At 43.2% G+C, this 26,289-nt stretch overlaps 1 protein-coding gene across 2 annotated transcripts in view; it reads right to left on the minus strand.

Annotated features, from left to right (window-relative positions):
• Nucleotides 1-26,289, minus strand: part of LOC123859532 (inactive tyrosine-protein kinase transmembrane receptor ROR1) — a 478,330-nt gene that overhangs the window by 69,488 nt on the left and 382,553 nt on the right. For both annotated transcript variants that reach the window (XM_054512827.2, XM_064589028.1), the window contains exon 9: nt 13,506-14,450. In XM_054512827.2, the coding sequence (XP_054368802.1) occupies nt 13,506-14,450 (945 nt within the window). The remainder of the gene's footprint in view (nt 1-13,505; nt 14,451-26,289) is intronic.

Genomic DNA, 26,289 nt, shown 5'->3' on the forward strand with positions numbered 1-26,289 from the left:
AGCAGATAAAAAATTAGGGGGCCAGGAGAGTGACCCTTCCATGACAGAACCAGACATAAGGAGAGGAAGGTGTTTGCAGAGATGGGGGGCGGTGGGTGATTTCGAGGAGTTCGACCAGCCCCGTGGGACACATTGCAGGTTCAAGTCGGGAGGACAGTGACAAAGTAGACGATGGAGGAGAAGAATCACTGACAGTAGGAGCCCGCAGAGCAGAGGGGCTGGAGAGCTGCAGGCGGGGCGTAGATTGTAAGCATAGTCCCCAGGGCACCAAGTGGAAAGTGCAGGCACTTAGAAAGGTCCACAACCATTGGGTCTCAAGGGACAAAGAGGTTAGAACTCCTGGAACTGTTTTGGGAATGAAATTGCTGGGAAAGACAGCTTCCTGCCAGTCTGCCTCTGGGGGCTTGGCTCTATTGTATTTGGAGGTACTGAGTAACTGGGATCACAGTTGACCTCGCTGGCTGGCCAACATCCTGTGTTTTTACAATTAGCTGAGCTCCTGTGTGGATGGGAGATGGGCTTTGGTTACAGAGGCTCCTGAGCTGATAAGTGGAACTGGGGCTTTGGAGAGAGGTGGGAGTGAGATGTGTGTGCACGCGTGTGCACGCATGGAGCACGTGGGTAGCAACTGGCTGGATTTGCTTCTTGCATTAATAGCAGTTGCTGGAGACTAGTAGCATCAGCTGTTCAGATATGAGTCACTTGAAATTGCAAACTTCTAAGCAGAGGCTTATCTGAAAATATTTTTCTCCACATGGACCCACCTTCCATTTATTACGGCATATGTTTTAATAAAATTTCCCCATACATGATAGCATTGATGTTATGTCCTTGCCACAGCTCATTCCTAAGCCATGTCCTTCTCTGCCTTATTCATCAGATTTGTTGTTGTGGGTGTTTGTGTTTTAGATAAACCAACCCAACCAGGAAAATAAATCCTATCTGTAGTCCTTCTACTGTCTTAGTTTATTAGTTTGGGTAAAGAATGTGTGCTCTCAGGACAGACCTGGTTTGTGTCCCAAGATACCTATGTTCGAATAGCCAGCATGCCCTTGAAGAAGTTACTTAGCCTCCCTATACCTGCATTGTCTTGCCTGAAGGATGCAGCCAGTAAGGTAGATGCCTACTGCTCAGAATCACTGTGAAGGCTGAAAGCAGGAACAGCGGCCAAGCACTCGCTCACTGGCTGGCCCGGAATGACAGTCAACGCCTGTGCCGACCATGTGCCGAGCACACCGTTCGAAGTGCTCCCGGGGAATTCATCACTTCCTCAGAAACAACTCTATGAGGTAGGCACCATTATGATTGCAATTTTTGCAGAAGGGGGAGGTACACAGTCACAGAGCTGGAATGCTGCCGAGCCAGGAGGCAACCCCAGGGTATCTAGCTCCAGAGTCCATGTTTTTAACCACTAGGCTACTCGGCCTCACAAATGTCTCATGTTCTACCAAGTGAATTCTCTGGCCTTCTTTAAAAAATTATTGCTACTCTCAATAAATTTTTCTTTTGGTGCGTCTGTTATTTTTGTTTTTGTTATTTTTGGTGCATCTGTTTCTAACTGTGTTCCTACTTGCTTGCTTTCTGAGTTTTCCTCTGCTAAAATATAAACCCAGGAAAGCTAGGCCACTGCTGTACAATAATATAGTGCTTGGCATGTAATAAAGGCCCACTATGAATCTGTTAACTGAATGTGAATTCTGTCTTCTCTTTTAGATTATAAATTCATTAAGAACTCAGTCTGACTTCTATAACTTATAAATATGTAGTACTCTGCTGCTCAAAAAAAGTATACCAACTACAAAATCATTATTTTTACATTAACTTTTATTACTTTTGTACCTTCAAGTGGAAAGTAGATTTTATTAAGTCCTACTATATGCATTTTTTGGGCTTTCTCTCTCAGTCTTTTCCCCTAAAAGTAGGCCTAGAGGATGGAAAAGCAAATGTTGCATTCTATTTCTTATGGTGGGCAGAATTCTAAGATGACCTTCAAGATCTCCACCCCCTGCATAAGCCTCAGGATTGTGAATATGATGCATTTTTTTACTCTTTTGGTTAAGGTATATGACCTAGTTGACTTTAAGAAAGAGAGGTCATCCTGGGTGAGCCTGACCTGATCAGGTGAGCCCTTAGAAAGGACTGGGCTCTTCCTGAAGTCAGTAATTGAAAGTGTGAGAGGGATTCTTTGTGAGGGAGATTCTCTTTTGCTACCTTTGAAAACTGAGGGCTTCATGTGGCAAGAAATGTGGGCAGCCTCTAGAAACTGACAGTGGTCTCTTGCTCACAGAAATTCCGGCAAGAGAATCAGGGCCTCGGTCCTACAACCAGAAGCTACTGAATTCTGTCACAAATGCATGATCTTGGAAGAGAACCTGAGCTCCAGATCAGAACTCAGTCTGGCCAACACTGTATGAGACCCTGAACAGGGAATTCCTTCACGCCATGCCCAGATCTGGCCAACAAAACCGTGGGCTAATAAATGGGCATTGTTTTAAAACATTAAGTTTGTGGTATTTTGTTGTGCAGTATGGCTAAGTAATACAACTTATCCAGAGCGTACAGCTACCGACCAAGACAATTTAGGTGGCAAAAGTTCAGTCACTTACTGAGCCGGGTTTACCCTGATTTAGTATGAAAAGAACTTGAGACCAGTTGATAGACATTACCATATGGCTTTAGACAGGGTTAGGGGATAAAATGGTGCTGAAAAATGAAGACTGAACTAAAGTCTCATACACAGACTTTCATCATCCTAGGTGAGAGAAGCAACAAGCGGTGTAGTTATTTAACATTTGCAAAGTTACTGAGGCCATCTCCAGCTTCAACAACCAGGCATCCCCTCCCCCTCTTTTTAAAAACAATTCTTTCCCTCAGGACTTGGACAGATGTTTTCATTTTACTTAAACTAAAAAACTGTTTTCCTCATCCACCAGGAATATGTACCAGTACAAAGTGTTAACCTCGTTTGGATTTGAACCCCCATCCTCAAGAACAAAAAAGGGCTGAGGCGCGCCAAATGTCAGCTCAGCTGTGAGAAGTGTTTTAAATCATATTTTGACGTATGTTACGCTGTTAACTAGAAAATAAAGTGCAGCACACATGCTTCTAGTAACTCTGGTTTCAAATCATATGATCCCTTCTTTGTCTTGAAGACCTTTTGATGTGCGTTCCCAATATTGAGTTTCTCTGCTTTTAATAATCTTATATTCCTTCCTCAATATAAATGTCATGAAAAATACTGAATGCTAATCTTCAAAGATCAAACAGGAAGAAAGAGGTGGGCAGCATAGTTCAGCAACTTGAATTCCTGAAATTTCTCATTTAAAAATTTTATTTTGGCTTATAAAAGCCTAGGCTCAAAGAAATGCTCCATCCCCCTTTGTAAAGTTGAAGTTGCAGGCTCCCCCCAATTTCAGAATTGTGTTAATTACAGAATAATTCAGTCTCTCCCTCTAAGGCACCCGAGATGCAGGGGCCACTTGATCACTATTCATATCTGAATTTGTGGCTACCTAACAGAGAGGAGCTCAGAACCAATACATGCTGGCTTTTATTTCACGTTCTCTGCTTTCGGTAGGATTACAAAGAGTCCAGATTTGCCTAGGCATGGGGGCGCTCTTTTTTTTAAAAAGATTTTTATTTATTTGAGAGAGAGCGTGAGAGAGAGAGAGAACGAGCATGAACGGGGGGAGGGGGCAGAGAGAGAGGGAGAAGAAGGCTCCCCACTGAGCAGGGAGCCCCATGAGGAGCTGAATGCAGGGCTCCATCCCAGGGTCCTGGGATCAGGACCTGAGCCCAAGGCAGATGCTTAACCAACTGAGCCACCCAGGCGCCCCCATGGGGGCTCTCTTGGGAAAAAGGACTATCAGTGCTAACAGTGGGATAATCCCTGGCAAACTGGCACAGCTGGTCACCCTACCTTGGGCATCGAGGACATTTTCACAGTGGGAATTATGTAGACAGCTTGGTAGCAGCTGTTTACTTGCTTTGGAGCTTGATGTTTAAAGGAATCCAATTTGTTTTCTCTGGCAGGCTGGTGTCCAAACCCCATAATCCAAGTATTAAAACATAGTGCCCAGAATCCCATTAGGCATGGACTTGGGTCTATGATGAAGGAATGCAGCGCCCGCCTGGGCACTTTACATGCACTCAAATGTTTTTTTGTTTTTTTTTTTAAAGATTTTATTTATTTATATGACAGAGACAGCGAGAACAGGAACACAAGCAGGGGGAGTGGGAGAGGGAGAAGCAGGCTTCCCGCTGAGCAGAGAGCCTGACATGGGGCTCGATCCCAGGACCCTGGGATCATGACCTGAGCTGAAGGCAGGCGCTTAACGACTGAGCCACCCAGGCGCCCTACATGCACTCAAATGTTTTAAGAAGATCAGGTCTCCCTTTATTTCATTCCCCACATGGGAACACCAGTTGTTGAGAGAGAACACATTTAATATTATCTAAGTACAATTGTGACTAAGTGTGTGTGTGTTGGGGGGAGGTGTAGGGAACCGCTTAAAAGATGTAATTATTCTAGGCTTCCTTCACATATATTGATTTAATATACTTCTTCATGGTGCTCTCAGTTGCCCCCAGGGATGATTCCAGAATTTCAACATGGGAGAAACTTTGAGGTGGCAATCGGCTTGGGGGTATAAGGGATGACATATGGTTGAGGGATGGTCTAGGGATGTGTCTTGAAGCTGTTTTTACTTAGTGTATGTTTATTAGGGCTGGTTTGAAGGGAAATGATGGAAATTATTGGAGGGCTAAGCCCGCCCCCACCTCATTGGCACTGGTACTGCGGTTCTATACTATGGCATGTGCATGAATAGTTAGGTAGAATGCTTTGTGCCCCAAGTATTTTACACATTAGAAAATAATTTATCCCTTTGTAAAGGTTGTTTAAAACACATTGAATGATAGCAATGTTACCACTTTTTGAGCACCTACTATGTGCCAGATACTTTTTAACATATTTTTACATATTCTCATTAAATGCTTGTATCAACTCTGAAAGATAGATACTCTAGAAAAATCATAAAATTATCTAGACTTTATTTTTTGATAACTTTGTGTCAGGTGCACTTCACTGCGGTTGACATAAATTAGCTCATTTCAGTTAATTAGCTTCAATTCAATGAAGTAGGTGCTTTTTCAGATGAATAAAAGTATAGTTCAGAAACTCGCCTAAATTTACACGGTTACTGAGGGGTGAAATGGAGATTTAAGCCCAGGCAGCAGGACGTCAGAACCTTTACTCTTAACCTCTATGCTACATTTACAGCATTTTACGGATAGGGAAACAGAGGTTGCCTTACTTACTCAAGGTTATCCCGCGCCTGTGCAGGAACAGTTAAAAAGTCCATGCTGGAGATCTTGCCATTTGCAACGACGTGGATGGAACTGGAGGGTGTTATGCTGAGCGAAATAAGTCAAACAGAGAAAGACATGTACCATATGACCTCACTGATATGAGGAATTCTTAATCTTAGGAAACAAACTGAGGGTTGCTGGAGTGGTGGGGGGTGGGAGGGATGGGGTGGCTGGGTGATGGACATTGTGGAGGGTATGTGCTATGGTGAGCACTGTGAATTGTGCAAGACTGTTGAATCTCAGATCTGTACCTCTGAAACAAATAATGCAATATATGTTAAGAAAAAAAAAAAAAGAAGATAGCGGGAGGGGAAGAATGAAGGGGGGAGATCGGAGGGGTAGACGAACCATGAAAGACGATGGACTCTGAAAAACAAACTGAGGGTTCTAGAGGGGAGGGGGGTGGGAGGATGGGTTAGCCGGTGATGGGTATTAAAGAGGGCACATATTGAATGGAGCACTGGGTGTTACGCACAAACAATGAATCATGGAACACTACATCTAAAACTAATGATGTAATGTATGGGGATTAACATAATAAAAAAAATTTTTTTTTAAAGTCCATGCTGGAGCCCCCCCAGTCTCTTCATCCAGGTCCCATGAAAGAGATAGTGTTTTATGTTATATCCGAGGAATTTATAGGAGATTTTAGGGTAGCCTTTCCAGTACATTCTTGGATGGTCCTGAGGTTGTAATTTTCAGAATCTCCCCAGAGAATCTTGAGAAACTGGTTTGACAACTATTGCTTTCCTGCAGGGATGGCTAGTAAGTTTCGCCTCCAGGTGTTATTTCTGACTGATGAGTAGCTTATCCAGGGCAGTATGTTGAAAATTTTAAGGCTAACTGAGTCAGCTGTGGGTTTGCTGTTCCGAATCCATCCACTCAGGGCTTCAGCTTGGGGGGACGGGTGTGTTTTTTTTTTTTTCTTTTTAAGATTTTTTATTTATTCATTTGAGACACAGAGAGAGAGAGAGAGCATGAGCAGGGGTGACGGGCAGAGGCAGAGGGAGAAGCAGGATCCCCGCTGAGCAGGGATGCAGGACTCGATCCCAGGACCCTGGGATCATGACCTGAGCTGGAGGCAGACTCTTAACCATCTGAGCCACCCAGGCGTCCTGCGGGTGTGTTCTTGTTCCCAACTATTTGCCCCCTTCCCTGCAAGGAGACCCTACATCCCTGCCTGTGACTCTGATGGGGTGGCCGCAGTGCCTCTCAGCAGTTCGAGATACATCCATGTCCTACAATCAGGTTCATCCTCAGAATTTGTGTTGGCCAAGAGAATAAGACAGAAGGTTGTGACATAGAGCACGTCCAAGCAGAAGGTTTTCAAGTGCCCGTGTTTCAGCTCTGCCTCTTCCTCTTTCTTCTGTGCCATGAGAACAGCTGGTCCTTCTGAGACCGGAGAGCAGGGCTGTAGCCCCAGACGTACCTCCGGGGGCTGATGTGAGTGAGGAGTAAACATAAGGCAAGCCACTGAGATTTTGGAGGTATTAACTGCAGCCCAGCTGAGCAATACAACTCATGCACTCTGTTTCCAGAGTGAACTTTGGAAGTACAAAAAGTCCTAAACTGTCATTTTGCCTGAATATTCGTTTTAGTCTTACTAGGTTTAGTCTTACTAGTCTTACTTCTAGTAAACTACCTAGATCATGCAATTGGGGAGTTTTGGTCTCTCTCAAGTGATTTTTTTTTAAGATTTTATTTATTTATTAGAGAGAGAGAGAGAGAGAGAATCAGACTCCATGCTGCATGGAACCTGACGTGAGGCTCTTCCCATGACCCTGAGATCATGACCTGAGCTGCAATCAAAATTCCGTTGCTTAACTGGCTGAGCCACCCAGGTGCCCCACTTTCAAGTGATTTTTAATGTGTTTGGACTCAAAAGAAACCTTTCAGGAAATTGTATTAGAACAAGCTCCACTGAGGGGTGCCTGGGTGGCTCAGTCGTTAAGCATCTGCCTTCGGCTCAGGTCATGATCCCAGGGTCCTGGGATCGAGCCCCGCATCGGGCTCCCTGCTCTGCGGGAGGCCCGCTTCTCCCTCTCCCACTCCCCCTGCTTGTGTTCCCTCTTGCGGTCTCTCTCTCTCTGTCAAATAAATAATAAAATTAAAAAAAAAAACGAGCCCCACTGATAACCGAAATTACCATTTCGATGCCTGCAGTGGTCAAGGAGAACCCACTGTAGGATGGAGCCTGACCTCTCCCTATTTCTGCTCAAAATCCATGTGCCTCTAAGGTCAGGGAGAGCTTTAGCACTAACTTATGGCTGTATGCAGCCAGTTCTGTTGTTTTGTGTGTGATCTGAACTTCAGTCAAGAGCACAGGTCCACAAAGACTGATACTTAGAACCACTTTCCTTCACATTGAATATTCCCTGAATTATCTGTATTCAGCATGTCAGCGTATTGGCCTTTTTCAAAGTGTAAGGAATGTTTTTTTTTTTTTTTAAAGATTTTATTTATTTATTTATTTGAGAGAGAGAGAAAGCATGAGGTGGGGAGGGTCAGAGGGAGAAGCAGACTCCCCGCCGAGCAAGGAGCCCGATGCGGGACTCGATCCCGGGACTCCAGGATCATGACCTGAGCCGAAGGCAGTCGCTTAACCAACTGAGCCACCCAGGCGCCCTCAAAGTGTAAGGAATGTTCCATCTAATTTTAAAGAAAGGGATTTCTCCTAACTTAACCATTCCTGGTTAGTAAATAGGAATAGTTACTAACCTGGTCACTTTGGTGAGCATATGCACTGTGTCAGGCCTGGTCAGCAAATAGTATAGTCCTCATTTGTGAATAAGCAGTTCATAGGTGCTTGGGATTCAGCTAGTCATAAATATGTCAGCAGACCTTCTCCCTGTACGTCTCTATTTTTTAAGCCTTCCCCTGCCTAATTTCCCAGGGGATTACATTGACCTTGAGTACTTTGATGGTTTGTAAGGCTCTCCTTCCTCTGAGTTAACAGACTCCTTAATACTCTTGGCATTTATGGTAACAAGCTTCAGGTGCAGTCATATTTTGGCTGCAAACATTTTCCTCTTATGTGTGTGATCCTTTGCTCCTTCTCCTCTAATATAGCATTTCCTCTTCAGCATTTGAACTCTTAGTTGAAAAAAAAAATGCTGTATAAATTAAAAAGAGTATGAGCTTCACCTCTAGCACCTCCCTTGGATCCTTCTTGCTGTCCTCCCTCAGAGCTTTGTCTCTAAAGGCTGTGGGGAGCATAGTCTGAGCAGAGGACTCCTCCTCACAGCCAGCCAGCAAGGACTGATGGACTGCCACTGGCAAAGAAACACAGAGGAACACGCCACAGGTGACTGGATCCAGCCAACTGGGTCAGCTTGTCACAGGAAGCTCAGGGGAGGGGAGAGCCCCTGCAGCTGCTTCTGCTCGATGCTTACTGGGAGCTGGATCTTTCCTCTTCCCGAGAAAGACCAGCCTATGCCTGACCCTAACTTTGTGAAGTTGCAACAGAGAGTTCTTTTAGTTGTGTTAATCATCACTGCAAGGAGTCAAAGGTACACTAAGAGACCAAGTCTTTTGAGCTTGTCCACATGAAGGGAAAAGCTTTTGATTACTATCCAAGAATATGGGTCTTGAGTGAACTAGACAAGGTAGTCTTGTCAAAGGCTGGGGCTATTCGTTTTCTATCCAAGAGAACAACTACAAAAATAGAACCATTGTCAAATGGTTAAAGCAAAAAGGGTTTTAGTGCTAAGTTTTTCATTAAATAAAATTTGGTTTTTCCTTAAGGGGAACTAAAGTGGCTAAAATGTTATTAAATGCTTATATATACATTTCTAAGGAGGTAATGACCATTCCCTCCTTCCACCCCCAGGCCTTTAATGTGATTCTCAATCTTTAGAATACAGGAGCGCTTGTTAAAACACAAATTGCTGGGTCTCACCCCCAGAATTTCTGACTCAGGGCTTCAAAGAGGGGCCTGAGAATTTGCATTTCTGGCAAGTTCCAAGGGCCGCTAGTCTGAGGACCACACTCTGTGAACCACTGGGCTAGGTAGATAACAGAGCTCCCTTTAATCAGTAGTTAGTGGTTTGTACTAGGCATTATCTGAGGTGGTGCCGCAAATTTGCAGATGTTGGTGATTAGGGAACTAAGGATAAAGGCCCAAATCACAGAGCTGAAGGGATTGGGGATGGATGGAGGGGAAGAGCCCGGAGAGACAGAAGGAAATAGGAGTGAAGGGCAGACTGAGGAATTCATGCGAGAGGGAGAAACCCACCCTGACATCCATCTCATGGCCATGTGAAGTGACTGCTTTATTGAGTTTGATTGCTGAGGTGGTGACAAGAACTGTACCTAAAACAGATGGATAAGGCCCTGAAGGTTTTATTGTACTCCCTTCTGTATTAAATAGCAGAATGGACAAGTTCTTTGAACTTTCATAATGATACTCATTTTCCTTGACAGTGTGTATTAATTGCCAGATGGGGAACTCTTTCTTTTGGGCAAAGAAAGTCATAAAGATAAGCTGTGACAATTAAACGGCCACATCTCTTTTATTTTATCAGTATGGTTGGAATCTAAGTTGAACATGATAAGATGGACACAGCTTTTTCTTCTTCAGAGTTCTAAGACATGATTTTTGATGTCTAAGTTCACATGGAAACAAGGCAGAAAAGGATGCAACTTTGAAAAACCAATTTTTACATTCCATTTGGTTGCAATTATTCAATATATTATTTTGATTTTAAAAACTAAAATCTATATAGTTGGATAGTATATGGTCATGAAATCATTGGGATTTTTCCCTCCCACCTGTGGTCGCTGGCAAAAGAATGCCCGAGTCTATGTTAAGATCTACTTAAAAAAGAAAAAAATCATTTCAGTGAAATAGCAGTAAATAGGAACTGGGATTCCTTTTTCTATGAAATGTCAATAATTAGGAGAAATAATATTAAAATTCCCAAATACCTCCATGATAGCAATATTCAGGAAATAGTATTATATGGTAAACATTTTTAATAAACAGCAGCATAAAGTCATCAGTGTTTAATATCATCTCTGGTGTGTGAAATACAAATGTACATACCCTCAATATAAAATAGCCTTTTTGTCATTACATCCATGCTTGTCTATTTGAAATGCCCATAATAACAAATCAAACATTAAGTAATACAGTGATCGAATGCATGCAGTGAAAGTAAGAAAAGATCTGGGAGGGCAAGATGGTGAAATATTGCCATGATATATTTGAAGAAAATCCATATCGAGTTAAAAAGAAACAAACAAAGGAAACCAAGAAACAGACCAGATATAAAAATGCAGATATATTTTCACTTCTGTGATACAAACCATAAACATAGTTTTGTGCAAAAAAAAAAAAAAAAAAAAGAAAAGAAAAAAGATCTGAAAATAAAGTCATCTTACAAAACATCGTCAACAAAGCGAAAGGTATTTTTTAGTTTGTGAAAAAAATACTATTTGATACAAAAGGGACTGTGTTATGTAGTATCACAGTGCTATTATAAAATACATTATTACAAGTGGTTTTGAAATTTGGTTTGCTCACCGTAACGGCCTCAGTAATTATAAAATGTTTAAAATAAATGTTATAGTTCTTTATAAAAAACTAACTTGAGTTTATTTTTTAACCATAGTAATGTTTTTCCAGAGTAGGTATTTTACTGGCTCATGGAATGCTAATTTCCCTTTAAGGGACTCCTAGAAAAACTCAGATTCACTGAAATTGTGTTTACTTAAAATAATAAATATTCTTGGAAAACAATTGATTGTCGTATGATATACAAAATTGTGGTTTGAATCTTCATCATTAAACAGTTGCATAGCAACAAAAGGATACAAATATTCTCCTCTACCTAAAGTTAAGAAATGTAACTTTTGAATCAGCTTATTTATGTCACAGAAATATTTCTTAATTTATCTCCCAGTAAAACTGGATATAGCCAATCCTTTGAGTTCACAGTACCGATAAGTCCATGTTTATTGTTTGAAGATTCAGTGTTTGGGAAAATTGCAACACATTTGGTAAACATACTTCCTTGATTTCTCATCCTAATTGCATTTTTATTTTTATTTTTTTACAAAATCGAAACATCAATGTGCTTCTAATTCTTTTGCATTCTCCTCATCAAGTATCATTTCCAGGAATTATTTTATATCCTGTAAGTCTCTTTATAAGTCTCTTAAGCTGTAAAATTAAAAAAAAAGAGAGAAAGAGAGAGACCTTGAGACACTCACTGTTCTTAGAATAAAGGAGTTATTTTTTAACAAGAGAAAAAATCAAACATAACATTCCTTTCTATATAGAACTTGAAACCCATAAGAATTCTAAACTTGGCAAAAGATGGCTAGCGGGTAAAGTGGCATGAGATGCACGTTTGATGCCTCCCTCCTAACTAAGGTAAAAATGATTATGCTGCTTCTATTCACCAGCTTAAAAAATTCAGTTCACGGTAATCTTTGAAATGAGAACTCAGTACCTGTTTTGGTTTTTTTCTTTTTAAATACTGTCCTATTTTGCAAAATAGAATTCATAGTCTTTGGATTCCAACTAATTCTATGAATAAACTGTCCTAACTTCTGGTGCTGGAATAACATCGATGAACATTTCCAGATCAGAAAAAAAGGTGAGAGAAACTTTAACTAGTTATCGGTGTCACAGAGTTTCCTACTTCCCCAGAGTTCACTGATGGTGAGCAGCCTACACCTTGGGCAACCCCTATGCAGGAGGTTGTAAGCACTGACGCACTGCTCTGCAACCACACCTCTCTTCTTCAATGTTCTCGGTCCAGGGAAGCTCCTGTGAGGCTGTCCCCGTGGGCACCCTTGTTCCTCTCCCATGGGTGCTGATCTAGGCCGAGGGGCCGTTTTCCTGACTGTGCTTCCTTTGGTTCCTCATTTCTAATGCCATGGAGTGAACTATCAACCAACAATCAATTCCAGCATCCGCATCTAGCCTTCTCACGGTCTGAGGCCCTCTATTATTTCAAGCGCTTGTGTAAACACACTGTGGAAAAGGCCTTCGTGATTAACAGAGGAGATTCACAAAGAGGCAAACTCTGCACCTTTCCAAGGAAGCCCCACTGTGTAGAAGGCTTCGGGGGATCTTACACTTGTCTTAGGGCTCGTTTCGAGCTGGGATTTCAAATTTTGCCTAAAGTTTCCTCATTGATTCTGAATATCATTTCCATACAAGTATGCATAGAGTCTAAATTGAATCAACATAATTCCTGAACATCTGTCCTGAAGATAAGACAGCAGGTAGACAAATGCTATGATATATACATTTTGGGGAGAGACCAGTCATGGAGAACGAAGGTAAATACACAAAGCACCGTTTGACTTTCCTTTTTGGTTTGATATTGAATCACAAAATTCTTTTCCTCTTCACTGGTTTGCAGTTTTTAGTACTTGAAACCAGATGTCCCAATCCCAATGCCATGTCATGTATCCCTGATGGAGTGTTAATCCCACTTTTTTTTTTTTTTTTTCTGGCTGGTGTCTGCCCTGCTTGGTAAGACAGTTAAACTTCACAGAAGATACTTGTTGCAATGTCTGCTAAATGAGAACCTTACTTTAATTAAAAAAAAAAAAAAAAAAAAATTTTTTTTGAATTTAAATCTTTTCTCCGGCTTTCTAGTTTTTCCTGTATACCACATTTACAAAAGCCGTGCATTTTACAGTTCTGCGGAAATCATAGATTCGGCGTGTCCGTGAATATTGGCATCTCCTAGCAAAGATGGTTGCTTTGAGTCTATTTTGTAGGGTTTTTGGGATTTGTTGCCAAAAACGGCGATACCCATCCCACCAGGATGATTTGGAATCGACATGTGTGGTAGTAAGGGAATATTGGCTTCCTGGTTGGACCCCGAAGAGGGCAGGCTGGTCACATGACCCGTGCTCGTGGACCCACTGGCGCTGCTCGGGGACCGACTCTTGGGAGGCGGGCAATGCTGGATCACTCTGGGGGGGCCTGCGGGCTGATAGTGGGCGGCTGGAAATGCTGCATATCCGGGAGGTATTGGGTACCCATTGATGGGGATGAATCGCTGGTTCTGAGGTATTGGCGGGCCGATGAAACCAGCAATCTGGCCCTGCGGCGTAATACCCTGGCTTGGGAACATGTAATTGGGGTATCTGGGGTTACTGAGATTACTCACTGGGCTGGCGCTAAGGGAGGTGGTCTGCGTGGTGGCATTTCCTCCCGAAGGGGTCGTGGAGCTGGTGTGACTGGACAGTCCCTCCCAGGAGCGAAGCCGGACGTGAATATCTTTAAATCTGGGTCTCCTGGAAGGAATCTCGTTCCAGCACTCCGTCATGAGGCTGTACATTCTGGGCGGGCAGTCTTCGGAGCATGGCAGCAGCTGTCGTTTTCTTACCATTTCGATCACCTCCTGGTTACTGAATCCGTAGTACGGCTGCAGTCCAAAACTGAAGATCTCCCACAAGACAACCCCAAAGGACCAGATATCGGAATCAGACGAGAATTTGCCATACATGATGGCTTCAGGGGGCATCCAGCGAATGGGCAGCAAAGACTTACTCTGCACCCTGTAGTAATCGGCAGAGTATATTTCTCTGGAAAGCCCAAGGTCTGAAATCTTTACATGAAGCTGCTCCCCGATTAAAATATTGCGAGCCGCAAGATCCTTATGGACAAAGAAGTGACTAGACAGGTACTCCATGCCGGCTGCAATCTGAATCGCAATGTGCAGAAAATCTCCGTGATCCAGGCTGGATTTTACGGTCCCATCTTCGTCGCTGCTACAGCCGACGTCAGAATGCGGGGATCGCATGATAAGGAACTCGTGGAGATCCCCCTGATTCATATACTCGAAAAGCATACACACCGGTTGCTCCTGCGTGACGGCCCCTAGAAGGCAGACGATATTGGGGTGGTGTAGTTCGGCCATCAGGGAGGCTTCCTGTTGAAATTCTGTCCATTGCTGGGGGTTGTTGCAGTCTTTCAAGGTCTTTATGGCAACCAGCTGAGCATGGTCCATGCCTGGGAGATAGAGATGGCCCTTATAGATCTTTCCAAAGGCACATTCACCCAGTTCTTCCATAAAACGTACAGCCGAGAGTGGGAGCTCTTTAGCCTTGCTCTGTATAAAAAGAAGCGACAAGTGTGGTTTAAAACATTTCTTAAGGCAAGACATCTTGGCCTCTGAAAGAAGGGGTGGGGCATATAGAGAGAGGCTCTATAAACCAGACTGAATAAAATACTGTAGGTCTGTAAGTCTTTAAAGTTGTCGGCCGCAACTTGGAGGAGGTACCACAGGCGGCTTCCCGTCACTCCCCCTGCCCCCATCCACATCCCCTGCTCCCAAGGCCCCTTGCTGCCAGAGACTAGAGTCTTGCTAGTGTGGTTCTGAGACCAGCAGCATCGGCATCACTCAAAGCTTACAACAGATGAGGGCTCTCGGGCCCACCCCAGGCCTGCTGGATCAGAATGTGCATTTAACAAGACCCCAGCTGATTTCAGTGAACATTACAGTGTGCGAGGTGTTGCTGCAGGGGATACGGCCCGAATTCTCAGCCTGGCACATAGAGCGTGTGTGATTTGGTCCTAACCCGACTACCCTTGCCACTTCTCTGTATGTTAGCATCACTTTCCTTAAATAGGTCTCTTCAGTGTCCACCCCTGAACACCACGGCCATTCTTGCCTGACAACTCTGTTCGTGCAGTGTGTTCTCATTCTTAGGGTATTTATTGTGCGAAAAGCCAGAGAAACCAGGCTGTCCTCCTGCGGTGCTCAGAGTAGAGGCAGGGAGGTTTGGAACGTGCTCCCCAACGCTTATCAAATCTTGTTCCCTTCGAAACTCTCCCTGACCACTAAGGTCTTTGCCTTCTCTGGAGTCCTTTTGCTTTACCTTCTGAATGCCGCCACACACAGGAGGCAGAGTGAGGGCTGGGTACGTGTGTGGCCTCCCCAGACAATCTGAATCTGAATCCCACCTTTTCCACTTACCAGCTGTGTGGACTCTAGCTACAGTATTCAACCACCCTATGCCTCAATTCCCTCATCTGTAAAATGGAATGATCATAATGGATAATTGTACTTGTAGGGTTCTTTGTGAATTTGTAATGAATTAACATTTGTAAAGTACTCAGCATGATGTCTGGCACATGGTAAGTGCTATTTAACTTTTAGCTGTTACCTTGCTATTGCTATTCTTTTATTTTTTATTAATTAATTAATTAATTTTATTAACATATGATGTATTATTTGTTTCAGGGGTACAAGTCTGTGATTCATCAGTCTTACACAATTCACAGCGCTCACCATAGCATGTACCCTCCCCAACGTCCATCACCCAGCCACCCCATCCCTCCTGCCCCCCTCCACTCCAGCAACCCTCAGTTTGTTTCCTGAGATCAAGAGTCTCTTATGGTTTGTCTCCCTCTCTGGTTCATTTTGTTTCATTTTTCCCTCCCTTCCCCTATGATCCTCTGTCTTGTTTCTCAAATTCCTCATATCAGTGAGATCATATGATAATTATCTTTCTCTGACTGACTTATTTCGCTTAGCATAATACCCTCCAGTTCCATCCACGTCATTCCAAATGGCAAGATTTCAATTTTTTGATGGCTGCATAATATTCCATTGTATATGTTGCTGTTCTTTTAATGAATATTTTGTCCTCTCAATCAGATTTCAATTTCTCTTTTTTTTTTAAAGATTTAATTAATTAATTTATTTGACAGAGAGAGACACCGTGAGAGAGGGAACACAAGCAGGGGGAGTGGGAGAGGGAAAAGTAGGCTTCCCTCAGAGCAGGGAGCCCGATGCGGGGCTCAACCCCAGGACTCTGGGATCATGACCTGAGCCAAAGGCAGACGCTTAACGACTGAGCCACCCAGGCGCCCCCAGATTTCAATTTCTTGAAGGGAGGCATTGCTCTTCATACCAATTGATAACACTACAGCTTCGCAAGTGGGTTGTTTACTAATTGACGTTAAGACAGACAGGAAAAAACACCTAGCTCACAATGGAAATATGTATTAAATTGTCACATTTGGTATTGGCAATAATTTTTGAAATTCACCTCAAATCTAGCCTGAATTCTAGACGAATTTGCTAAGAAACAAATCATAAAAGCAATGCATTTGTACATAATTTTAAAAATAATTCCCTCACTTTAAATTTTTTAAGAAAAAGAAAATGCTCTGAGTATTCATTCCAATTAAAGCTGACAATGTTGCAAATACATACAGAATTCAGAGTTCTCTGTACAGAGTTTAAAACAACAGTTTAGAAGATTAAGTAAAATATTTCTCTAATCCAAACTCTATTAATTTAAAATTCATGATGATTAGCTCTGTTCTGGGCTGATATTTTCCAGGGCAAAATGCCCATTAACCTAATTATATAAGTGCAAATAAACATGCAGCAAAATACTTAAAAGGACAAAATAAAATTGGCCATTTTGAAACACTAATTTTCTCATGCAAATAATATTTCCTATTAGAAATAGGGCTCATTTATTCATTAAAGCCAATCTCAAGGGGTTTGTATTTGGAAATGTCTTACAGGAAAGTTACTTCTGCTGAAAGTAATGGTAACACATTGCTTTAAACATTCAGTAAATTAAAGTTTACTGACCCAGTCCTATTCATCATAGTATTATAGGAGCAAAAGAGTAGAAACAACCTGAATGGGGGTGCCTGGGTGGCTCAGTTGGCTGAGCGTCTGACTCTTGATTTCAGCTCAGGTCATAATCTCAGGGTTGTGAGACTGAGCCCTGTGTTGGACTCCGTGCTGGGTGAGAGAAGCCTGCTTAAGATTTTCTCTCCCTCTCTCCCTCTGCAGCCCTCCCCCCTCTGCTGCTCGTGCTTGCTCTCTCTAAAAAAATAAATAAAATAAAATAAAATTTCCTTTAAAATAAAAAGAAACAACCTAAAGGTCTATCTAGAGGAGACTGGTTGTGTTAATTATGGATTGAACTAATAAAGAGTATTATATAGTTTAAGAATGAGGACATTTTCTATGTACCAACATGGAAAGATCTCCAAAATCTTATTGCTAAGTCAAAAATAAAAAGCAAAAGAACAATTAATGCTGCATGGTGTTTTTGTGTGAAGGGGGAGGGGAAAAAGAATGAATATATTCATGTTAATTTGCATATGTATAAAGAAACTGAAAGGACACTCAGGAAACAGCAGTGATTATGGGGGAATACAGAAGTGGGAACTTGGAGAAAGGAGACAGAGCTGGGAGAGTTTTCACTTCATGCTTTTTTATACTTAAAAACATTTTTTAAAAGATTTTATTTATTTATTTGTCAGAGAGAGGGGGAATGAGAGAGAGACAGAGCACATAAGCAGGGGGAGTGGCAGGTGGAGGGCGAAGCAGGCTTCCTGCCAAGGAAGGAGCCCGATGTGGGACTCGATCCCAGAACCCCGAGATCACGACCCGAGCTGAAGGCAAACGCTCAACCTACTGAACCACCCAGGCGTCCCTATCCTTTAAAATTTTTGAACCAAGAAAAAGTAAAAAAGTAAAAACATATGATCAATCTTTCTATCTGACTGAATATGGAAATTTCTTTTGCAATCACAGGTCCATCCACTATTTTTCCTTTTGCTTATAGGGGTTGGATTCTTATGGGAGCTACGTTGTTCCTCTGGGAGAGCTGCGTGTGGGTGATGGGAAAAGGAACCATTTGAACCAACCCTACTTTTTTCTCTTGTGGCACTCAGATGATTTTGCTTTTGTGGGAAGACTAACCCAAGGTGAATTTCTCCTGCATGATGTTAAGGTTGGGATTTCTATCACAATTTTTCCTAATGATTTATTTTTTTACATATATATTTTTTATTTAAGATTTTATTTTATTTATTTGAGAGAGACAAAGCAAGAGACAGAGCACGAGTGGAGGAGGAGTGGCAAAGGGAGAGGGAGAAGCAGACTCCCCGCTGAGCAGGGAGCCCTATGGGGGGCTCAATCCCGGGACCCTGGGATCAGGACCTGAGTCGAAGGCAGACGCTTAACTGACTGAGCCACCCAAGTGCCCCTTTCCTAATGATATAAATGAATCCAATTTATGTGAGAGTCCCTTGAATGGCATAGTAGGTATTTACTTACTTTTCCACCTAAACAGGATCCCCAGGCTTTGGTGAGAGAGAAGTGTATGTGACTGAGTAATAAAATTTTTTTTGAGGGAAAATCAGAATTTACACTCAAGGAATATTAGACTGATTTAATGAGGAGTTAGGAATACTTTTTCCTGCCCCCGCTGAAACTAATGCATAAGCAGTGCAGGGCATTCAAACTATGTGATCTTTGGAGTCATACCAATCTGAATTTTCATCTTGGACCTGTTGCTTTCTATCAATATTAGTTAATACTTATATAACATTTACTATATGCTAGATACTGTTAAGCACTTAACAAATATTAACTCATTTAAGACAACAATCCTGTGTGGTAGGTCCTATATCTTAGCTGGTTGACTTGGGTGAGCTTCTTCACTTTTCTGACCTCTATTTTCCATATCCATGAAATAATATAATATGCAGCTTCTATAGTTACACTAGGGACTAAATGCAACAATGTATGAAAGTAATTTCCACCTAGTAAGTGATCTTTACATCAATATTACTATCCTTATTATGGAAGTAATCTGGGAAGCGGAGTAAATGCAAATGATTTAGATCCATTTACAGTCTTAAGTAGTTCTAGACAGTTTTCTATAATTCTCTTTATGTTTTAAAAAAATGCATTGAATTTCCTCCTATTAATCTTTCCCTGTTCTCCTGCAGTTGTTGGTTTAAAACAAAAATCTTAAAATCTTAAAAATCGTCAATCTCAAAACAGAGAATCTGTTTTGGAGCCCGAAGGTGGGTCTGATTGGAGTGGCCTGCTCCTCTAGGATTCTGGAAAATGAAGAGGGGTGGAGGGAGCAAGAACCCATGTGGAAGAGTAGATGGTGGCAGATGGGACAAAAAAGCAAGCTGGCCAAACTTCTGGGGACTGGAAGAGAAGAGGGGTGGACAGGACCTTGGCACGGGCCCGACACATGGCCCCTGGGGCTTCATGGCTAAGAAGACCGGCTGCATTCCCCTCCACTGAGGTAAGCAAATTAGTTCTCTTCCATTTGCCCTTGGAAAAAAGAACTCTTACTCTTACCATTTTACAGATGGAGAACGAGGCTTGGAAAGTGTCAAGCATTTTTTAGAAGAGCCAAAAAGAGCTTCACTTGCACTGCAAGGCCCTCTGCTTCGGGCCACACCATTCTGTCTGAAACCAGAGAAGCTTGCTGGCTGGCAAGCCCGGTTTGACACAGAAGGTCTCTGGAGGCTCAGCCGGGGGCCTGACACCTCACAGGGCTGTGAGGCCAGCCTTCAGTGTGTGGTCGTTCCTCGGAGTTACAACTGTTCTTTATCCCCCGTTCAGACACAGGAGAGGAGGTTTTGACCCCAAGTGTGTCTTGTCAGACCCCACCTGTACCCAGTGGGCCCTAAAGCACAGAGTCCCAGCTCTTCTCTAGCCCAGAAAAGGAAGGAGCAGTTCCCCACAGCTAGTCATACCCAGACTGGGGGATTTTGCTTTGGAAGGAAGCACGGAAGGCAACGAAAACGGCAGACTTCACAAAACCTTTCCCTGGAACACCTGTGTGGTAGCCGGCATAGAAGTACCCAGAAAAACTGCTCGGAGCTTGGTTTCAGGGGAACAATTTACACAGTGATTTGCATTTTTAAAATGCTCAAGTTACTCGGTACAAATGTGTCTTAACTACAGACTCATTTTCAAATTTTACATAAATCCTGAACTAGTTAAAAAATCATAAAACCCCTTAAAGCAGCCGTCAGTTAGACTGTCCAGTGACGGCAGGAAATGAGCCGTATTGTTGAGGAACAGATGGTTTACATTATAGAAACCCTTTAGGCTAAACTTGTTTAGGTCTGGCATATTGTAAATTATATTTTAGTAATGAAAGTGAAATGACCTTGGCTTGACCTCAAGTGGGGTTTGTCTGTTTGAACCAATGTAGTGGAAAACTATGAAAGAAAATGAAGTCATAAAGTTTTGGCAGTTCAATTTTGGCTCATTTCAAGTTAAGGGGTTATAAATCTGTTTAGTTTTTGTTTGACAAGTATTTGTCATACAGGGATGTACAAAATGTAAAGAAGTGTAAAATACACATGAGGCGCCGTGCCAAAGTAAACGAAGTACAAAGGAAAACTGGAATGAATAGGGTCCTGGGCTCCTATCTCTTTATCACTCCCTCCATTAGTTGAATGACAAGATGGGCTCGGTTTATGATATGCTCTAAGGCAATTAAGTACCTTAAAACTGAAACAGGCTTTCAGTTTAAATGTTAACATTTTTACTTCTCAAAGTAAACACACATCTGCCTCAGTGAGGTTTTAAAAATTATATAATTTGGCGGGGGGGGGGGGAGAAAAACCAAAGTTGATGTAGAAGTTGATACGTGATTCTAAACTCCAAATCTGCCTCTTCCCTTAGACATTTTTGAAGAGCCTACATGAGCTCTTCACAGAAGGAAAATGAAGGGAGAACATTCTAGATGATGGTCATTTAGCTGTGAGTCAGATGTGACTATCGTCGTCCTATGTCTAAACTGCTGATGGAAGCCAGGCTGATGTTGGTGGCTACCTTCACCTGAGTGACATTACTAAATGGGGACATGGGATCCTTTTAGATCTATTACCTTTAGATATGAAAGCAACGGACCATGAGTAGAGTTTTTAAAAAATTGTCATGTGGTAGGTGGCAGATGGATAAGGAGGACAGACTCAATGACTTCATCTCCTTCCATCTTTGGGAAGTTACACCTTAGGTGATAATACATTTGAAATGGTTCCTCTGGGTGACACAGCTTACGACTAACCTGCCATTTCCTGCTCGCTTGACAGAAGTGGTTGCCGTAGGAGATGAGGTGAGGATGGCCTGATGGCCTGCGTTTGTGTGCAGCATGGATCCAGGCATTTGTGACTTTTTGCTTCTAACCTGAGCAGGGTATGAATGCTCTACTTTTGAGCCCCACTTGAAGCTGGACACAAAGAAAAAGCTGAGTGACATGAGGTGGAGGGAAACAGAGCTCAGCGTGGTTCTCCAGGACAGGAAGGGGACCCCAACAGCGGAGGTTGAAAAGGAACTGAAGTTATTTTCATACGATTGACCCAAACCATCCCCTGTAGTCCCTCTACTGGTTCCTTTCCCATGCCCTAATGCTCCAGATGGCTGCCCTTTTACAAATCTCATTTGCTATACACTTGCCAATTCTATCTGGACCCACGTGTCTTCAGGAGAAGAGCAGGTTCCACACGGTGGCACCTATCCTCAGCCTCGTTAGAATTAGAGCGGGATTTGGGGTAATAGGACATTACCTGTCCTTTTTCTTTTTGGAAGCACAGTTCTCCCTGAGATCTGTATTCCTTGGGGATTGCTTGCTCTCTGATTCTCAGTACTAACCAGCACAGTCTAATTCAGAGCAGGCCTGGGAGCCCCTCAGAAGGCTTGTTAAAACACAGATTGCTGGGCGCCTGGGTGTCTCAGTCGTTAAGTGTCTGCCTTCGGCTCAGGTCATGATCCCAGGGTCCTGGGATCGAGCCTCGCCATCAGGCTCCCTGCTCAGCGGGAAGCCTGCTTCTCCCTCTCCCACTCCCCCTGCCTGTGTTCCTTCTCTCGCATTCTCTCTGTCAAATAAATAAAAAAATAAAATCTTAAAAAAAAAAAAAAAACCACCACAGATTGCTGGGACCCAATCCCAGAGTTTCTGATTCTGTAGGTCTGAGATCCTGCAGTTCTGACAAGTCCAGGTGATGAGGATGTTCCTGACCTGGAGGCTTCACTGTGAGAACCACTGGGATAAATGAATATGGCTTTCTGGATCAGACCATTACTGGTGGTCTGGATCTCTTCTCCTTGCATGATAAATGATGACAATGCGTCTGAAGGGCCTGGTTGAGCAATTTTGACTTATAGGAGCCAGAGAAAATAACACTTGGCTTCAGAAGATGCTTTGGAAATGCCAGCTAAAGTAAATATAAGAACGACGGGCTGGTATTTACTGTGTTTAGAGTCTGCTGCTGTCTTAGTGAGATTCAAGGTTTTGAAATTAAATCACTCTATATGCTGGGTTATGTCATCAGTTTATTCTATTTTCATGGGTAACCAACGGTGTGGGATCTTTTTAAATAGCTGGTTGTTATCAGCCAGTCAACGGATACTGTACATACTACATACCAAGGAGCATACATATGGGAATAGTATGTGAGGACCCATGCAAGAAGCATGAAGAGTGAGGACACAGCGGCTCCTACCCTAGATGTCTGTACTTCGAGTTTAATAATAGCTACCATATATTGAATCCTTGCCCTGTGCCAGACCCGGAGACCATAACAATGCCTACAATTTGTTTTTGGAATGCTGATATGTTAAGTTGTGAGTACTTTATACATATTAATCCTTTCATCCTTACAGTAACCCCAGGAAATCGGTCACTATGACTACTAGCCCCATTTTACAGATGGCAACTCTGAGAAACAGACTGGTTAAGTGATTCCACAGCTGGTAGGTCATCATGTCAGACTGCAGAGCCTGTCTTCCTAGTGACTACTGCACAAGCCCTTTGCTCTCTCAGTGCTTACTGCATCAACTCATTGAACCTTCATCCCAATCCCATGCGAGTCACACTATGATGTCCCCATTTTATGGATCAGGAAATTAAGACATTCAGAGGTTAAGCAGCTTGCCTGAAGAAGCCCACCGATCAAGAGGTGATGCCAAGATGCAAATCCAATATGTCTGACTCCAAAGCTGGAGCATTTTTCTGGGAATAATTGGCAGTTTTCATTTTGATCCTCGAAGGGCTCCATAATTTTAAAAGCGTAAAGCCGTCTAGTATAAAAGTGGAATGTCAAGGTGTAATTGCTCTCTGGTCTCTGATCTAGACCTTACTCTGGTTGATTCTCTGTTGTCCCCATTGGTTGACTGGGACAAATGAACAGAACCTTCCCACAGCAGCCTTTGCCTGCATGGGGCACAAGAGCCCTGGAGAGTATATAAAAATAGAGCTCTCTTAGTATCTGGACTTAGCTGTTGACAGGAATCTGCTTGACTCCAAAGCCTATTTTCCATTCTTGTGCATTTTACTGGTTCTGAGGTAAACAGTGTTCAAATTGCAAAACAATTGGCTCTACTCCTCAACGGAAATGATTATGTTTTAAAAACTTAAAGGCCACAGCCGTTTCATTTTGGGAGGTTATGGACATTTTCAAAGACTACAGCCAAACTAAGTGCCTTCTAGCTTATGCCATCAAATTCTGGAGGGAGTTTCAACCAACAGTCTGCCACATTTGCCAAGAGTTTAGCTGCACTTCTCTGGAAGTGATTTATCTTCGGAAGCAATTCTTTTCTCTGTCACGTAACTTTCTGATGGTTAGTTTGAATGTTTGGTGGTGACCACGGTTCATTCTGTGGTGGTTACTTGATAATGTCAAGGGGAGACGTTCGCTCCTGCCTGGAAACAGGCAGAACAGAGGCCAGTACTCCCGGTGTCAGCTTGAGCCCCCGAGTGCTCAGAACTTGAGCTCGGGCATTTGGTCAGCCTCAAAATTAGGCAATAGAGTGCAGCACAGAAGCAATGGGGACGCACCTGGGCAGATCTGGGTTCAAGTTGTCTCACTCCCAAATCAGGCTCAAATTAGCTCCTTCTTCATAAGGTCGTAAGAGAGATCCCATTGAGATAATGCGTGTGATGTACTTTAGCTTATTTCTAGTACCACTTATAATATATCCACTTCTAATACTTACTCTCCCTGGAAGTCAGGTTTCTACAGACACAGATTGGAGCTGAGGCTCTGTACTGGACAGCCTCCTAGCTCGAACTATCAGACCCTCTCCACCCTGATGGATTTTACCCAGGGTGTCAACAGGGTGTGGGCAGGGGCATTTATGGGAACCAGATAGGAATGGAATACCAGAGCTGTCCAAAGAGCTCCCTCTAGTATCTTTGCTGTGCTTCCCTTGCTTCTGTCCTCACCCCAGGTAATGGGGGCTGCTGGATCCTAGAGCTTCCTCACAACCCACATTATCCTGTGCACAGCATTTGGTAGTTGATTAAAATATCTGTGGTTGTTAATATCATCACTGTAACAAAAATAATAGTAACTTCTAGCTAGCGAGTACATGTGAAGTACCAGACACGCTATCTCAAAGTGCCAAAAAGATTGGATGGGGGGGTGATCTGGCTGAGACATCTGTTACCCCCTTGATTGCCAGGGTTGATCTGGCTGATCTGGCTGCCTGGGGGGTGTCCCCTTCTTCCTTCCCTCAGTGTTCCATGCACATCCCCCCCAAAGCTGCACACTTTGTCGAAGAGGATGACCTTCCCCGATAGAAGAGGACTGTTCTTCGGTCAAGGGTATATGAGTGGCTGTGCTCCCTCTGCTAGAACCTCCAAATAAGAAAAAAAAAATCTCTAAGTACTATTCCTGTCCTTGTTTTACAGGGGAGAAAACAAAGGGTCAGAGAATTTGCTTAAACCTCATGGCCGGGAATCAATGGCGCTGAGATTTGTTAATCATCTCTCTCTCCTTACAGTCCTTGCCCTTTGAAGTATATCAAACTACCTCCCAGAAATCGACTAAGAAAAAAATGTGGCTGGTAAGGTAAGCTAGGCCCAAAGAGTATGGATCCTTAGGCGCAGGGAGGAAGAATTTTATAACTTGACATTGGTCCTTCCAGATTGGTGAATGTATATCAAGTGGGAGCAAAAGCAATGCCAGAGGATGAAATCAGCTTGAGAGAGAGAGAGAGAGAGAAGAGGGGGAGGAGGGGGAGAGAAAGAGAGAAGAGGGGGAGGAGGGAGAGAGGAAAAGAGGACCAAAGGAACTAGTGAAGGAAACAGAGGAGATAGGAGGAAAGCCAAGAGAAAAAGTATTTCAAGATGGTGGTTCAGAATATCCAAGGCTCCAGGGAAATTAAAGAGGATAAAGTCTTGGAAAAGGCCATTGGATTGAATTACATCACTGGTGATTCCCTAGAGGGCCCTGTCAATAGAATGATGAGCTCAGAAGTCTGGGGAGACAAAGGCTTTAAGGACTGAGTGGAAAAGCTATTGAGGACATTTTAACACCAAGTGTGGTGACACTGGGTAAGGCCAGGGGTTGAAAAGGGGTAGCCAGACCACAGCAGGGCTTTTTAGATGGAAGCATGTTGCTGGCAAAGGGGACAGGCCCAGAGAAGATAATCAAGTGTCAGTACCTTCAGCAACTACTTTGGCTGGAAAGGAAAAGGGGAGCGGAACTGCCTGGAAGCAAAGAAAGAGAAGTTGGCAAGAGATGAGGGTAAACTGAGAAATAAAATAGTCACCAGCTTCAGAATGCGAGGCAAATCCTGCTTTCCCCCAGATGTTCCTTATACCAGCCCAGAGCTGCAGGAGTCTGACCCACAGGCCTATTCAGGCTTTGGCTGTGTCCCCCCAGCCCCCCAACTGTTCTTTGTTCCCTACTCTCAAGCTCCTCCACCTCTTAACTTCTCTGGCGCCCACATCCCACACAGGTGAGTCACAGAGGGAAGAACAGAAGCCCCCACCGCTCTGCTGTGCTTGAGTGGGAGGCTCTGACACCTTCTCCCTCCCAAGGAGAGTGCTCCACAGCCTGTTCTCTGTACAGACACTGCCCTGTTTTTCAGACACAGGACAACTGGGGCATGGAGGGCAAAGGAAAAGAATCCAGGAGAAGGGAAGTTAGGGTTTCCCAGGCTTCTTGGAGAAGGTTCACTTTCCACAGTACTCTTAAATAACACCCACCCAGATCATAACATTTGTAATGCAATATAGAAAAATCCTACTTAATTCATGCATTGCTAGAACACTCATTGGGGGATTTTAAAGGCGGGAAAGAGAGGAGGTTATCTTACCCAACTGAATGGCTTGAAATCTCCTGCTGAACAAAATAAAAGGAAAACA

Source organism: Mirounga angustirostris, unplaced genomic scaffold (assembly GCF_029215605.1).
Source record: "Mirounga angustirostris isolate CCGP_5_RB_7025 unplaced genomic scaffold, mMirAng1.0.hap1 SCAF_4, whole genome shotgun sequence".
Taxonomy (NCBI): domain Eukaryota; kingdom Metazoa; phylum Chordata; class Mammalia; order Carnivora; family Phocidae; genus Mirounga; species Mirounga angustirostris.